General features: G+C 40.7%; 1 protein-coding gene across 4 annotated transcripts in view; it reads left to right on the plus strand.

The window, feature by feature from the left end:
* The window catches only part of SEMA5A (semaphorin 5A), a 362,632-nt gene that overhangs the window by 190,047 nt on the left and 156,610 nt on the right, over window positions 1-15,975 (plus strand). For all 4 annotated transcript variants that reach the window (XM_087815351.1, XM_016217317.2, XM_087815350.1 and 1 more), the window contains exon 5: window positions 5,657-5,702. In XM_087815351.1, coding sequence (XP_087671477.1) covers window positions 5,657-5,702 — 46 coding nt within the window. The remainder of the gene's footprint in view (window positions 1-5,656; window positions 5,703-15,975) is intronic.

Consider the following 15,975-nt stretch of genomic DNA (forward strand, 5'->3'; position numbering starts at 1 on the left):
CTCTACTGTGTGAGTGGCCCAACATCTGGTAATATCAATTTTTTATTCCCTTTAGAAGATTTTCTTTCTTTTTGTAACCTTTAACTTCATAGGTCGTTGACCTAAACTCCAACGGATCAAGCTGTCTGGGGAGATTTCAGGTCCCTCATCTTGCTAGCTGGATTGGAATTTTTCCAACAGCAAAAATGCACTTTTACTTGTACTTGGAGCCAAATAGTTTGAAGAAAGAGGTTTGAGAATAGTAGAATCCACACTGTGTTTTGTCAGATTCTTAGATTCCAGCAAGGAGACTAGGGAATTCCACAAATGTTTCATTTTTATTTCATCTTTTAAAATATTTTTCAAATTGCTGAAAATTATGATGGATAAAGTGAATCCTGAAATGTGTAATATTACATATTTCTAATATGAAAAGATCCAGCAAGGCATTAAATTGCTTCCTTGGGGTTTGTGTAGACCACAGTCATGTATTAAACAAATATTTGAAAACATGTACCAATTCTTTGTCTCCAAAATCAAACAAATAAAAAAAAGAGGCAAAAAAATGTACCCAACCAATGGACACACAAATAGGTATTGACGCGATGCAAGTTTATGGATCTGGTAATTCCAGTTTCAAAACTTTCCTATCAGTGTAATCGACTGGCTTATGATTAGCAAACATTATAGGTAAGTACTTATCAGATACATTTTCACTAATAAAGAATTACCTTACTTTTTTATATGCTGAGATTTCAAGTAAGATTATTTTGAGCCCTAGGCAGTGTGGCTCAGTGGTGAGAGCCTTGGCCCTCAGACAGAAGGGTCCCAGGTTCAGTTACAGCCAAGGGCACGGGCCTCGGGTGCAGGCTTCACCCCCGGCCCCAGTCGGCCTGTGCAGGAGGCAGCCAATCCATGCGTCTCTCTCACATCGATGTTTCTCTCTCTCTCTCTCTCTCTCTCCCCCTCTCCCTCCCCCTTCCACTCTGAAAAACAATGGAAAAAATATCTTCAGGTGAGGATTAAAAAAAAGATTATTTTGAAATGTGGTGCTCATTTGCAAAAAGTAAAAACACTTGAAAAGTATTTTTCATGAATTTATTGAAATATAGCATAATAATGCCCAGATGGCCATGGCTCAGCGGTTGAGCATCGACCTAGGATCCAGGCGATCGGGGTTCGATTCCTGGTCAGGGAACATGCCTGGGTTGTGGGCTCGATCCCCAGTAGGGGGCGTGCAGGAGGCAGCTGATCAGTGACTCTCTCATCACTGATGTTTCAACTCTCTCTCTCCCTCTCCCTTTCTCTTTCTGAAATCAGTAAAGATACATTTAAACAAACAAAAAGAAATATAGCATAATAGGTCTTTTGAAGCCTATCATTATATGGACCTATATTTATCCAACTCTGTCGGTCATTTCTATATCTAAAAATGGTGACAGTCTTGTAGCAATTTGTGTTATTTAAATATACAGGAAGATTGCATAGTCCCTCATTTCATAAATGAAGAAATTTGGGCACTCTTAAAAATACGTCTGGGTAGGCAGTTTCAGGAAGCGTTTATGAGGAACGGGGAAGAAAGGAGGCACCATCTAATCAGGCAGGCCAGTGGGTTAACATGTTCTCTTAATGGGCAGACACACAGATCATAGTCCTAGAGATAAGAATCAGTGACCTAGAATCAAAAGGGTGTCGTTAGCAGTGCTAGGCCTTGAATCATCTCAAAATGATTTGTAAATGTACCGGTGACTGAACAATGAAGGCATGAAATAATTGTACTGTAAGAACTATTGCTCTGTGTGTGTGTGTGTGTGTGTGTGTGTGTGTGTGTGTGTGTGTGTGTATGCATGTTTAGTGCCAGTGAAATTAGGAAGGGGACATACATTGGATGATTGATTGGTGAGGCCAAGGGACACTAAGGTGGGGGGCGGCCCTTGTTTCTAATTCTAGGACTTTCTCTGAATCCTAATAATCTTGGATAAGACACACTGAACATCTTAATTTGAAGACGTTTCTCCCTCTACAAATTGAGGGGTATATTCTCTCTAATGACAACCCAGCTCTAGAATTCTTGGATTCTGTGATTTTTATTAGGTAAAAAAAAATTGAGGATGGGTTAAAAAAATTACCAACTTGCATATTGTAACCCAGAAGATACCAAAGAAAAAGTTTAAATCTTTGGTGCTCCTCTTCTGTAAGATGGTGGTGGAGGTGGAGGTGGCTGTGATACTATCTCATAATTACTGCGATATTTCTCCTAGTAAGAGTGCTCCTCCTCTCTGCCCTTTCCATTCACCTACTCAGTGCCTCTCCCATGATGATTCTTTACTGATGAGATGGCTGTGAGGGCACCGGAGTCTTCGGGTTTTTGGTGAATGCAGAGTAAATATTAAAATCCACAGGTAAAGGCTGAGGTGGAGAGCATTACCTTTATAGACAGTTGGGGCCTCGGGGGGCAGGGCAGAAAAAGATGGTCAGCAGAGTTAAGTTTGCTTGGGACCGAGGTGTCATGTTCCCCATCATAAATCAGTGTCTTCCTATCTAGTCCATCCGGGCTGCTGTAACCAAATACCACTGACTGGGTAGCTTATAAACAGTACAAATGTATTTCTCATAGTTCTGGAGGCTGAAAGTCCCGGAGCAGGGTGGCAGCAAGGCTGGGTTCTGGTGGGGCCCTCTTCTGAGCAGCCGATGGCCAGCCTCTAGCTTTGTGTTCTCACGTGGTGGAAGGGTCTAGGGATCTCCCTGGAGCCTCTTTTATGAGGATAATAATTCCATTTATGAGGCATCCACCCTTGTGGCCAAAACACCTCTCAAAGGCCTCCCTCCAAATACCATCACCTTTCCGAGTTAGGATTTTTAACATATGAATTTTGGGAGGACTCAGATATTCCAAGTGTAGCACTTCCCCTATGGAAAACACCTGAAAACTGAGCCCAGAAATCAGTGAACAATCTCTGTACCTTCTCCAAGCATCTGCCCAAGTAGAGAGGCCTCTGAGTGCTTCTCTCCGGTTGTCTTGCCCAGAGCTCTGCAGAACATCAGAGGCACTACCGTCCCCTTTCCTCAATGGTGTCAAGGGACTTTTAGCTATTCCTCTGGGTGTGAGAGCTTCATTTCTCGAAAGTTCCCAGTGATAGATACTATAGTGTGGGCATGCACATGTGTATGTGTGTAGGTGAGGGTGTGTGTTTTTGTGGGGGGGGCGGGGAGAAGCAGGGATCACCTTGTAATATCATCAAAATCCTCAGGTAATTCACTGATTGAAAATTTGAATGGTTTCTTTCATAGGAAATATTTACAGAGCCAGTGAGTTGGAAAGAGTGTGATGACTGGGTCCCAGAACTGAGACAAGATAAACAATGTTGTTATTTTTTTTCTAAAAATCTAGTCATGATAAATCTGTTGAAAATTTCATTGTGTCTGGAAATTTTAATATATTTATAAACTGTCTAGCAGTAGCTATATTAATTGCATTTTTACAATGTGTCGGACACCAGTCTAGGTGATTTCCTTATATTTAAACCTCACCACCATCCCAGGGGGCAGCTATGACTATTAAACTATTAGCTCCATTCCACAGATGAGAAGACTGGGGCATAGAGTGCTGCATCTTCCTTCCTGAGGCTGTGTGGTGGTAGAGCTTTGGCACAAATATTCTGAATCACTGGGCAATGCTGTCTCCCGTAACAGGAGAGCAGTAACCACTGGCAGCTTCCTACAGCCAGGAGGCCACTTAGAAAACCAGCCTGAGAGTCAGAGTCAGGGTCAGGAGCCCTGGTACTGTGTTATGGCCAGTAATTGCCTCTGGTGCCACTTATATGCTCTGCACCTGAAAGACTTACTCTCTGTGTGTATAGATTTCAAACTTCTCTTAGAGGAGTCCCTGCTGGTCTCTATTTAGCATCAGGTGAGATCTTGGCAACTCTTCAAATGCAAGCCAGCCTCCAGGGGCTCTTGTCGGGCAGCTGGTCTGCAATCTTCCTTGCGTGCACTGAGTTCATGTTCCTCCCCTGCAGGGAGATACTTCTTTTGGAAACCTTGCCTCTGCAGTCTAAATAAAAATAGACTCGGCTGCCATACTCCCTCCTTAATCTGATTCTTCATCGCGGGATGCGACTCAACTGTAAGAAAGAGAGGGGGCGTTTTCCCCAATGGCTCTGTGGTAAGGTGTCAGGTGCCAGCAATACTTCCAGGGTTATTTTCAGAGGTTAACTTGGAGGGACACAAAGAGTGTGGCAAAGAGGCCTTCGTAGTGGTTGGAGGAGGCAATTTTCACTGAGTGCAGAATGGCTGTGCCCCCATGGTGGGGGACACGTTGCGTTGTGAGAAATCCGAGCGTCCAGGTGCAATCCCTGGGATGCATGAGACTCCCCTAAAGGGGAACTTAGTCCCATTTCTTCCTCCAGCGGTGTGTGCTCCTGCGCTATTGGATGCCAGCTTCCCTACTGCGCGGTCCTCCTCATCTTGGTCCACCCCATAGGCATGTCGCTGGGTCCTCTAGGCTTGCCTTTGGCCTAATTTAACCGGCACTTGTCACTTCTACTGAGACAGCGTGTCTGCTTCTGACATCTATTTACCTCCCCATAGAGTTGAAGTAATCTACGTTTGCTTCTTGCTGGTGTTAGAAAAATTTTATTATTTTAGATATAACCTGGGGCCAGCTCATTATAACAACCTCAGCTTCATCGGGACTCCTCCCCACCGCCCTGCATCCTTGGGGTCCGCTTTCCCTGATTTTGTGCCAATTCCTCCTGCCTTTACTGTCTGCACCTGGGCTGACTCCTCCCTGCGCCTCCCTGGAGTGCTGCTCCGCGCTCCAGCTCCTCATCTGCGTGATGTTCCTTCCAGCTTTGAGTGAGAGCCCGAGGCATCGCCCATGAGGGAGGCCCAGCCGTTCTTTCTAAAAGCCGCAGCCCTGGGGCCTAAAGCCTAATGCGACCGATACGTACGGCAGTTTGCCCCTGTGCCCTGCTGGCCCCGATTGCGTGTGTATTCCACTGTCCTGCCCCCTCACTGTTGAAAGCTGACAGTTTCCTTCTCTCTGGTTTCCTGTTTCCACTTGGGCAGACAGGGCTGATTCTTCACACCCTTGATGCTGGACCGAGTTTCTGCTTCTAAACTTCATACACTAAATCCACCTAACGAGACAGAGCACTCTAATACTCGGACTGTTGTTGAATTCAAAACCTGGGCATGTTCTAATGATAAAACCTGGCAAATGCAGGCGACCTGAAAGAAGGCAGACTCATGAAGAACGGTTTTGTATCATCTTACTTACATTCAGTTCCTGAAGGGAATGCCCATGTCCTTTTGTCCATTTCACATAGATCTAGATAGCCAATTAGTAATGTAGGTTTACCTGAATCTCTCTCTCTGTCTCTCTCTCTCTCTCTCTCTCTCACACACACACACACACACACACACACACACACACACACACCCTTGTGCCTGAACTTTCTCACCGATCTCAAATGTGTGGCTGTCGTGTTCCTGAATGCCCTTGTGAACTCTGAGGTCCAAGGAAAACTGTGCTACCCTCATTCTTTGCAGGAAGATGCTTTGGAAGCCAAAAATTATTAGTTGTGTGTTTTTTTCCATTGTTCTCATGATTTTTATAAACTGCATTTCTTTGGATCTATTGAAAATAAAACTGCTTTCTTTTTGTATTTTGTAGAAACTACCTCTTCAGGTTACAGCTTGAGGATTTGTCTCTGATCCAGGTAGGTGCAATTTATTTTCCTCGAGCTTTCATTTTCCGCCCCAATTAGCTCACTGTTCGAGGGCATGAAGACAGATGTGTGTAAAGGTGTTCATCAAGGCCCTGCAGGGGTTCATTGCATCAGGAGGTCAAGCTGCTTGGACTCTTGGCTGCCCTGTGTGATAGGAGTCACCACCTGCTTTATTTCGCAGTTGGCCCTTTTCTCCCTCTGTGCAGCTCCCTCTTCCTTTCATGGGCATCATCTGACTTTCTCTTCTTCAAATGATAGACCACTCAAAGGACATTTTCTCAATGTCCTGTCCCACCCCAGTTAGAATACTCATTGATTATTTAGTTTGATGCTTTTAGCTGTCATATTATAAAAATCAACCCCCTTAGAAAATCATTGTTTCCTCTTTATAATTAAGTAAATATGAATATATGTGTTCAAAACTATATATAGCAACAAATAAGTGATGATTGATAAAAATACAATTTACCCACATCTATGTCTATTGTTTGGAGAAGGGGTCTGAATGGAGTGTTTATTTTATTGGCGGAGCTGAACCACAAAGGCCCTCTTTGCCCTCCAGGCTTTTAGAAGGGTCTGATGACCGAGGTCTCCTCAGAGAAGGAGAGGGTTATGGCACAAATATCTCCTTCCCCTAGGTTCTGGACCTCCCTGTGGACATGCCAGGATTTTGGGGCTCTGTAATTTGGGAGAAGTCCTGCAACCAGTTTTAATGCCACCCTCATGTACTAGAGTTCTAAGAAGTGATTGGAGACAAGTTTATATTATTTTATTCTTTTTGTGATGCTGGTGTTAATGAACATTCAAGAAACTTTAGAGCTAGGGCTCAATATTAGATCTTTAATTTACCAGGGCCTTGAATAAGCCAGTCCCACAAGCAAAGCTAATGTTGGTAGAAAGCAAGGGCTTTGAAGACAGTAGACTTGGTGGTCTGTCTAGCTCCACGACTCCCAGCACTGGTGGGTTTCCTCATCTGTGAAATGGCCACAAAACACTCCCTTTCCCATCCTGTCACTGCTAAAGTGAAATAAAGTAAGGCATGCCCAAGAGATAAGGCACAGTGCTTTCTGAACAAATGCCAGTTGCTTATGTTTTTTAAATGGAATAATAATAAATAATGTATTACTATCCTACTTGTTTCATCATGCTGGGCAATGAATTGTCTTTCCACTAGCAATTTAGATATAACTAAAGTCTTTAAATGAATTGATTGGTTGGCAAAATTATAATGTATTAATAATAACTCAGAATGATGAGCAGTTTAACCAATATACTTTAAAAAAAATTAAAGTTATTGGGGTGACATTGGTTAATATGATCATATAGGTTTCAAGTGTGGTTTTCAATGTTACAAGTTCTGTATATTAACCAAAATACTATTTTAAAGTTCTAATTTTGAAATCATCTTTTGTAAAAAATATAGACCTTTCAATAGATGGGCTCTGTATACTATGATCGTTGTTATTCTCATAGTATGGTAATTATCTGGCATATCATGTGTTAGAAAAGTAGAATGTGCAGATATGTATATGTACAAGTGTATTTGTGGATTTCCTAATCTCCTACCTCTCTTGGGTAGAGGGCCTGGAAAGCAGCCATGATCATACAATACACAGGACTAGCTTCCCAAATTTCATTCTCCCCTGAAATAAACCAAGGTTTTTCATAAAAGTAGCTGATTCTAGGGCCTTGGGAATGAAAGCCCCAGCTAAGCCTAGAAGGTTTTGTTGTTTCATAAATTAAGGAAGTATTCAAAGAACTATGAGAGCATGTCAAAGGAGCTAGGGGCCAGCTTGTAAACGGCTCACTGAAGAAATGTGGGACAATTTGATTGTTAAAATAAGGGATGATCATAACACATTGAATAAACTAAGAATCCATGAGTATATACTAATATAAAAAATGAATGAATAAATAATTGAGGCAGAAGGGACTGCTTTTTCTTACTGTAAATTGCCAAAATGAATGCTACAACTGATGGATAAGAGATTGTTGATGACCATGATACCTATATATTCTCAAAGTATTTACCTATAGAATACTTATTAATTATAAGGGGAAACCTTGTGACTTGACAGTGAACAACCTGTTCAATCTCACCATAACCACTTAGTTGAACCTACTTTCACTGGCGATGGGACAGAGAGCTAGTGTAAACCTCCTGATTCAATGCACTGAGAAGGACAGTAAGATTTCCATAATACTTCAGCCAGAAATCGTAACAAATTTCACCATGAGGAACCATCACACAAACCCAAACTGAGGGGCATTCTACAAAAACTTGCCTCTACTTTTCAAAAATCACCAAGTCATGAAAAGCATAAAGAGAACGAAGACCTATTCCATTATAAAAGAGAAAAAATTAGGCATGACAAAGAAATGAAACACTTGATCCAAATTGCATCTTGAAACAGAAAAAATAATGTTTGTGTTCTAAAGAATGTTTGTACTATTGGGACAACTGGCAAAATTTTAAGGTCTGTAGATAAGATAATAGAAATGTACTAATATTCATTTACTGATTTTGATATCTGTAGTGAAGTTATAGAGGAGAATGTCCTTGTTCTTTGAAAAAACCTACTAAGGTAAGTAGGGGTAAAAAGTATCCCTGAATTTCTGAAAATTATTCTGGAATGATTTTGAAAGTTACAATGTGTATGTGTGTGTGTGTGGAGAAAGAATGATAAATGTGATTAAAAGTTAATACAAGGACTCATTAAAAATAACATTGAATGTAAAGTATAATTGAAAAAGCAAAAAAAAAGTTAATAGAGGAAATCTAAAGGTCTGGACGAGTAGTTTATGAGATTCCATTGCCCTTTTCCTGCAGCTTTTCTTGATGTTATTTCAAAATAAATAGATGCAAAAAACTGGGAGATGCATTTGCCATTAGCCCATGTATGACATTGTTGTGGGGAAGGGAAACCTCTTTTCTCATCCTTGCTTCCCATCGTCACGACTGCCTGTGGTGGAAGTCAGGTTTAGGTTATTGATGGAATTGAACTGTTACTGAAGTATGGAAAACCCATCAGCATCACCACCACCACCCAGTCAGAGATTATAGTGTGTGACACAGAGCCAAGCAAGAAGACAGGGCCTTTCTGAGTGGTCGCCTTGACAACACAGCCCTAATAACAGATGTCAGACATCACTCAGCCCTAATATTGGTGCAAACCGCTCAACTCCCTTTCGTATTTTTGGTTGTGTGTGCTGCTGGTACCCTACTGTTAACTCAGTGTGGAGAGAGAGAAAGCTGGCAGGTCTTCCCATCAGACTAGTTTTTTCTTACATGGCTCCAATAAAGTTGTCTTGTTGAATTCTATGAATATTTTATTTTAATCTGCATGACTGTTTCCAAGGCTGACAAAAAAGAGTAGGCACTCTGATGAAGAAAGGGCTGTACTGGCGTTAGAAACTGTCCAGTAGAAACACAGTGTGATTCTCATTGGTAATTTAAGATTATCTGGTGGGGCTCACATTGAAACAAGTACAAAGATACAGGAGAAATTATTTTTAATAATATGTTTTACCTAAGTCATTATATCAAAACCATCATTTCAACATGCACCCATTACATTACAAGAAACATTCTTTCTTTTTCTTCTTTTTTTTTTTTTTTATATTAAGTCTTCAAACTCTGGTGCGTGTTTACTCTTGGAGCACACTCCTATTTGGACCAGCCAGAATTTGAAAGCTCAGTGTGGTTAAGTGCGACCCAGTTGGACGGTGGCGTCCTATCTAGATCATGAGTAGCAAAGCATTTATGAGTTGGATGCCTTCAGTTGCGTTATAGAAATGTTATTTTCTGCAAAGGATCATCTGGATTGATTTGGATATATCAGGCTAATAATTTTCTCCTTCTGTCTCTCTCCAAAAATAGAACATTTTTTTAAACATGGGAAAATGAGGAAACTGAGTCCAGGGAGAACAAGCAGTGAACAAAAAATGGAGAGCATCGGAATTGAGAATCAGCAATAGCTCTTTTTTTTAAACACCAGACGAGCTTTATTTGGTCTTGCCATTCTCTGCCTAACAGCAGGACCCACGTCCTAGTGGCAGCTTCCATGATTCCTGTCTCCCCACCAGCTGTACCACCTTGGGACACTTCCACCTTGTCTGGAAGCTGCTGGTAGCTTCCTGAACTGCAGGTTATTCCCAACTCTAAGAACTTGCTCTTGCTGTCCTGTCTCCCGGAGACACTTCTACCCTCTCCTCTTCTCAGTCTAGAAAAGAATGGCTGATCCTGAGTCTCACGTTAGCCGTCCCCTCTTTGCAGCCCATCCTGAGTCTCTTTGGGCTGATGACCCTCTGATGTATTTTATAGTCCCTGAGCCTTTATTTCTGACTAGAACCTATTGCCTCACATTGAAATTCACAGTGTGCGTTGTGAGGAGCGTTGTATTTCTCTGTCTCCTCAAAACTAGGTTAGAGCAGGTCATTAGATTAGGTTACCTGGCAGGTGGTAGACTCCAAACAAATGCCTGTGGATGTTTTCACCCCTTGATATTTAGTAACGTGTTCACCCTTTACCTTTGTAAACTTACCATTAGTGGAATGTGGGTAAACTTCATATTTTTGTCCCTAAAATGAGCAAGGATTGGGTTAGTATACCTTTATTCCACTACTCCAAGTGAACATTATCTGTGTGAGTTAGATCTCTTGATATCACCACAAAAATATTCACAAATAAATATACCACGAAGTAAAATGGCTGTATTTGGAATATGTACCATGCTTTTTGCTTTATCAACAGCCATACTTTAACGTATTAAAGTGAAAGACCAAGAGTTGCTTTTATTTTAAAGAAATAAAACCTGGTTTTCATCAACCACTAGAGAATCAGGTATTAATGCGATATCATTCATGAGGGAAATTCCCTCGCAGCTCACAACCACGCGCTGAAAGTTACCCATCACATCTCAGAAACTGGTCATTTTCAGGCACCCTGATAGAAGACGTGGCCGTTTACTGTTATGTTTCTCTCCTACTTGTCATAGTAACAGATTCAACTCTTCAGTATCACTTTTCTTCTTGCCTTGATCATGGAGGTTATTTTGCAAGAACAAAGCTTTTTGAAAAATATCAAAGTGCAGCTGATCTCCAGACTGGTTCCCATTTGCCCATCTGGGACTGTATCCTAGATGGCCCTGTACTGCCTCCTTGAACAGCCTCCTGAGAACACAGAGGGACTGCAGCTCATTTAACCTCACCATCTTTCTAACGTTCTTCGGGGAAATAGCTCAAAATCCATTTCTATATTGTTTTGTTACTGAGGGAAAAGAAATTCACAGCCTGTTTCTCACTTACAACTGCAGGAGTAAGCGGAAAAATTGAAATCTGTGTTCCACTTTGCCACCTGCCTCTCTATGATTTCTAAATTGAAAACTGTTAAATCTCTACCTGGTCAATATCGGTAGAGAAGTCTCTGGAAAGTGAACATAGGTGTTAACTTTGTTTCCTGTATATTTGGGCTTGGGGAATTGAGTTTCAATTTCTAAACCAGTGTTCCTCAACTAGGGGCTATTTAACCCACTGGAAACATATGGTTGTCAACATAGGCAGGGAAGTCTGCTACTGGCATCTAGTGGGTAGAGACCAGGGGATGGGGGGCATTGCTAAAAACCCTGCCATGCACAGGGAAGCCCCTCCATGTTCAACTAAGAATGTCCTGGCTCCGAATGTGGATAGTATCAAGGTTCAGGCACCCCATGTAAGGCTATTGCAAACTCAGATTCCACGTATTTTGCACGAGCCACTTTCCAGTTGGCAGGGTTAATATCACTTGATTAAATCTATACGATTTTTGATGTGCTTAGGGAATTTTCCTCTTTAAATTTCTTCATATATTTAACCAAACACATGTATAAATCCTTAGGGCCATTTCTAAAGAAACTGCTGGGAGCCTTGAGTTTAAATTGCTTCCTTTTATTAATATGAAATTATATTTAAAATAAATTGAATGAATTTATTATACCAATACTCTCTAATGGTTCATAACGATATAACTCCCCTCTGTTGGAATTCATCTGTATAATTTAAAAAATGATATATTAATTATTAATTTAAAATAACTTCAAACGAGATAATCACATTATTTCACTTTTAAAATTAAGTTTTATATTCATATTGAACAAGAGGAGACTGGTCTCTCCTGTAATCCTCAAAAATCATGATTCTAAATTTTATTTAATTTCTACCTTTCTTTATTAAATATATTCTTAAAATTATAGTGTTGTAGAAGTAGAAGGGATCTTAGAGATAATCTTTATTAAAACCTTTTAGGGGTCTGCAAACTAAAAGCCTGTGTCTCAGTTAAAATTTTACTGGATCACAGCCATACTTTTTTCTTTGCATATTGCCCACTGGTGATCATAGTTAATAAACTTCATTGGAACAGAGACATACCCATTCCTTTATATGTTGTCTGTGGCTGCTACATCAGCAGGGCTGATCAGTTGTAGCAGAGATTTTCTGACCCATGTAGCCTAAAAAGTTGGGCACTTGTTATGGTACCTAGTGCAGTTCAAGCTCTCAATGAGTGTTTCCTGAATGGATGAGTGAACTCAATGTGATGCGGGATAATTCTCTGTTTTTGTTTTTGCTTTTTTCCGACATCGTCGGGTTGATGTGTTCATTTTGACTCCCTGTGCAATAATTTCATGGTCTCTGGTAGACCGTGACTCATGGGTTGGAAACCTAAGATAGTGTAGCGATTCGTCCCCAGATTCTTGTCTCTTACATTTGCTTCCTTGGTGAAAATTCCCTGTCAAGAGCTATTTTATCTACTCATTTGTTCAGTCACATTTACTTTCCATTTCTCATGACTTTCTGGAAGATTTAAAGGTGCTCACATACATTTTATGTAGGTGAAGACTAAGGTTTTACTAATTTCAGAGAGTATTTGTCAGGTTGCTAACTGCTGTTAACAGAGCCCTGCACTCTCAGTGGCTAAACACACAGACAAAAGCCTTACTCAGTCGAGTGACAAACCAGTGTGCAGAGTCTGGGGCTGTGTTCCATGCTGCCATCCAGGGGCCCAGCATGTTCTTCTTTATGGTTCTCCACCTTTAGCCCACCCCTCCAGGGGCAGCACTGAGGATGATGCAGAGGAAATTTGTATGGGCCATGCCAGGGAGTGGCACACCTCCCTTCTGCCCAAATTCCAGTGGCCATAACTTAGCCTCATGGCCTCAGTCAAGTATAAGGGGGCTGAGAAGAGTAGTTTGTCTGCATACCCAGGAAGAGATGGAAAACTTAGTCATTTAGATACTGGCAGGTATTAGCATTTTGTCCCAGACAGCACAGAGAAAAACAAGACTAGCCCCTAGGGATGCACTCAGCTGTTCCCTGTCCTCTCCTCAAGCTCTCACAGCCAGCCATTCCAGCCATTCTAATTTCCTACTACACACAAACAGATTTATTTATGCCTCCAACATTTCTGTAAATAACAAAGCGGGGATACTTTGAACAAACCACTTAACCTCTTTGGACCTCAATTTTCTCCGTGGTGCGTTTTGGAGAGGAGAGTCAGGAATTATCCCTGAGGTTCCTTTCGGCATTAAAATCTTAATGTGCACCATTCTTCCACTTACTCTCTCTCCTGCCATTGCTTAAATGCTCCTGGATTCCTCCTTCTTTAAGGGAAACTTACCCTATAATTGGAAACCTGGCATTATGCTTATTTGATGTAACTTTAATGACCTAATTTGTCATAAAATAATGGTGACTCAAGAATAGTAACAGCAGACAGCATTTGCTGTGCCCTTACTCTGCACTCAGCTGTTCTCATGCATCATCCCATTTTTGTTTTCTCAGCAGCACCAAGGGGGAGGAATTTTTTTCAATATTTTACAGAGGAGGAGTTGAAGCTTGGACAGTTTATGTGACTTACCCAAGATCACCCAGTTGGTATGTGGTAGAGCTAGGCTTTGGACCTGGGTGTGCTGAGCTCCAGAGGAAAGCCTGTAATCTCTAACCAATATGCTATTTTATTGTACTCATCCCTGCTGACTGCCACACCACCTATGGTTGACGATGGGCTCCCGGTGGATATAGTTGTTAATTTATAATGTAATTTATATCTGGGTTTTAGGTCAAGTTTCCTGTAAGCCTGAAACAGGGATTCCTGTGTTTGTGTTTTGTTGAGAGCATGTGCTCAGCAGAGGAAGGGAGGGGGCAAGGGTTTGCTCTCAGCTGGAGTCCAGCGTCAACCTGATGCCAAGGGCACTCTGGAGTGTGAATAGAATCTCATTTGGTTCCCCTTTGAGGCAAGGGGGGTGATTTATACCCAACCCTTCCCTTGCCCTTCAGGCGTTAGTTAAAGCTTTTACAGTTTGGAGGGTGTGTTGACATAATCTCTTGATCAGCAAAGAGCAGTTCTCCAGAGAAGAGCACAGCCTTGAGCTGGTATCAACCAACAATGACAGCAACCAGAGGAAGGCGCATCCTGCTGTAAGGAGAGCTGGGAATGGCACCAGAGCGCCCATTATGGTGTGCATTACTTAGTATTTTATTTAGGCTTGTCCTGATGTTCTAGACCCTGACTATTCCCAACCTCTGAAGAAGTGAAATGTTTTTACGTCTTTGAAAAAACATGTAATACATGCTTGGTTATTGAATGCATTCTGTTGTTTGTACATGCCTTAGTTTTTAATAGTTCCACCTATTCATTCCTGAATGTATGCTTCATTTCCAGTCTCAAGAACTAAATTGAAGATGTATGAATATTTTTCTCAGTCATGAGTATCATTTGGTTTCATGAAACAAGATCAGGAAATTTCTGTAAGACAATAGCAAACACTGTCTGACAATCACAGGCTGCTAGATAAATGGAGGGTCCATTTCATTTATCTCAAATACAATTCTCTTTCTATTTCATAAGTGGCCCCAGAACCTGACATAACTGGTGAATGATGGGCATGCTTAGAATTCTCTGCCCTGCTTTCACTTTCCTTATTTGTGCGCCTCTTCCAAAATGCTGACACAAATAGATAAACCAATGTGCCAGAAAGTCCTTTGTTTCAAATATAAGTAATGGATTTCTTGTTTGGGTAAAAGATTATGTATTCTGGAAGCTGAAGTCTCCCAATTACCTCGGGACCAAGTGGAAATAAATGGCAAGGGAGAAATAGAAATGAAAAAATGTGAGTCACATTGGCCTACCATTCTCTGGAGTGAATGGACTGAAACTCTAGATTTGATGATTCTTTAACATATAAGCCATTTGTCATCCTGAACTTATTCAGTAACTGTGATGGAGTTGGATAGAGTAACTGTGGATACAACTAGGACGGGCGCTTCCTTGTTTAATATATGTCCATCAAACTCTCCTTTTGCTATTCTCTTGTAGCTAATCTAGAGTTTATATATTATTACTTCTTCATTATGTCACAGTGTTTAATCTGTTTGCATTAGTTCTTACTGGCCTTGAAGCTACCCTCTTTCAAATGATAGCATATGACCTCTGCTATGATTTTACATGGGTTGACAGAACAGTTTGATTCTTGGAGTTCAACTTTATTTTCAGTTTTTGGAGATACTCAATTGTTCCCTAGAAAGTACAGAGGAAAGTTGCCCACTCAGATGTTTACTATTAGAAGTAGACTATTTAATAAGAAAATAGATGTAACTAGGTATGAAATTGTGTTAATAATTGCATTCCAAAAACCTCATAAAGTTTTTTTGCTGTAAAATTATTAATCATTTGAACAAAGGAGCTTAAAAGGACTAATCAAAAGTAGTCTTAAAGTATAGCCATTAGTTTCTGGGTCAAGAGGGTGAAGAGAATCCTGCATATGTAAAAAACAGCACTTATATGACAATAATTATATATTTAAAAAAACTATGAATACTAGAAATGGAATATTATATATACCCTGATTTGTACACTTGTGTTTTTTTTTTTGAAAGAGAGAGAACACCCTTTATTTGAAAATTTGAAAATATACAAGAACAGAAAAACAATCCAAAATATGTTGATTACAGCCCAAAACAACTAGAACTAATTACTTCAGATGAAACAGTAACATTTCAAGGAGTACAGTATGACATTATATAAATTTTACATATTATATTCAGTGAGAATTAAGAAAATATTGTAGATTTTCTCTAAAACATGGAAGATTGAAACACATTCCTGATTACCTCAGCTTTTTCCTGAGACATTTTGAGGACAGAAGGCTATTTTTAAATGTCATAAGCCCACAAGAACAAGTGAAATGCAAGAGAAGATAAAACTGCTTTGGGTTTAGCTGGAGGCTGAGCC

The sequence above is a fragment of the Miniopterus natalensis genome, chromosome 3, assembly GCF_054644295.1.
Source record: "Miniopterus natalensis isolate mMinNat1 chromosome 3, mMinNat1.hap1, whole genome shotgun sequence".
NCBI classification, from domain to species: domain Eukaryota; kingdom Metazoa; phylum Chordata; class Mammalia; order Chiroptera; family Miniopteridae; genus Miniopterus; species Miniopterus natalensis.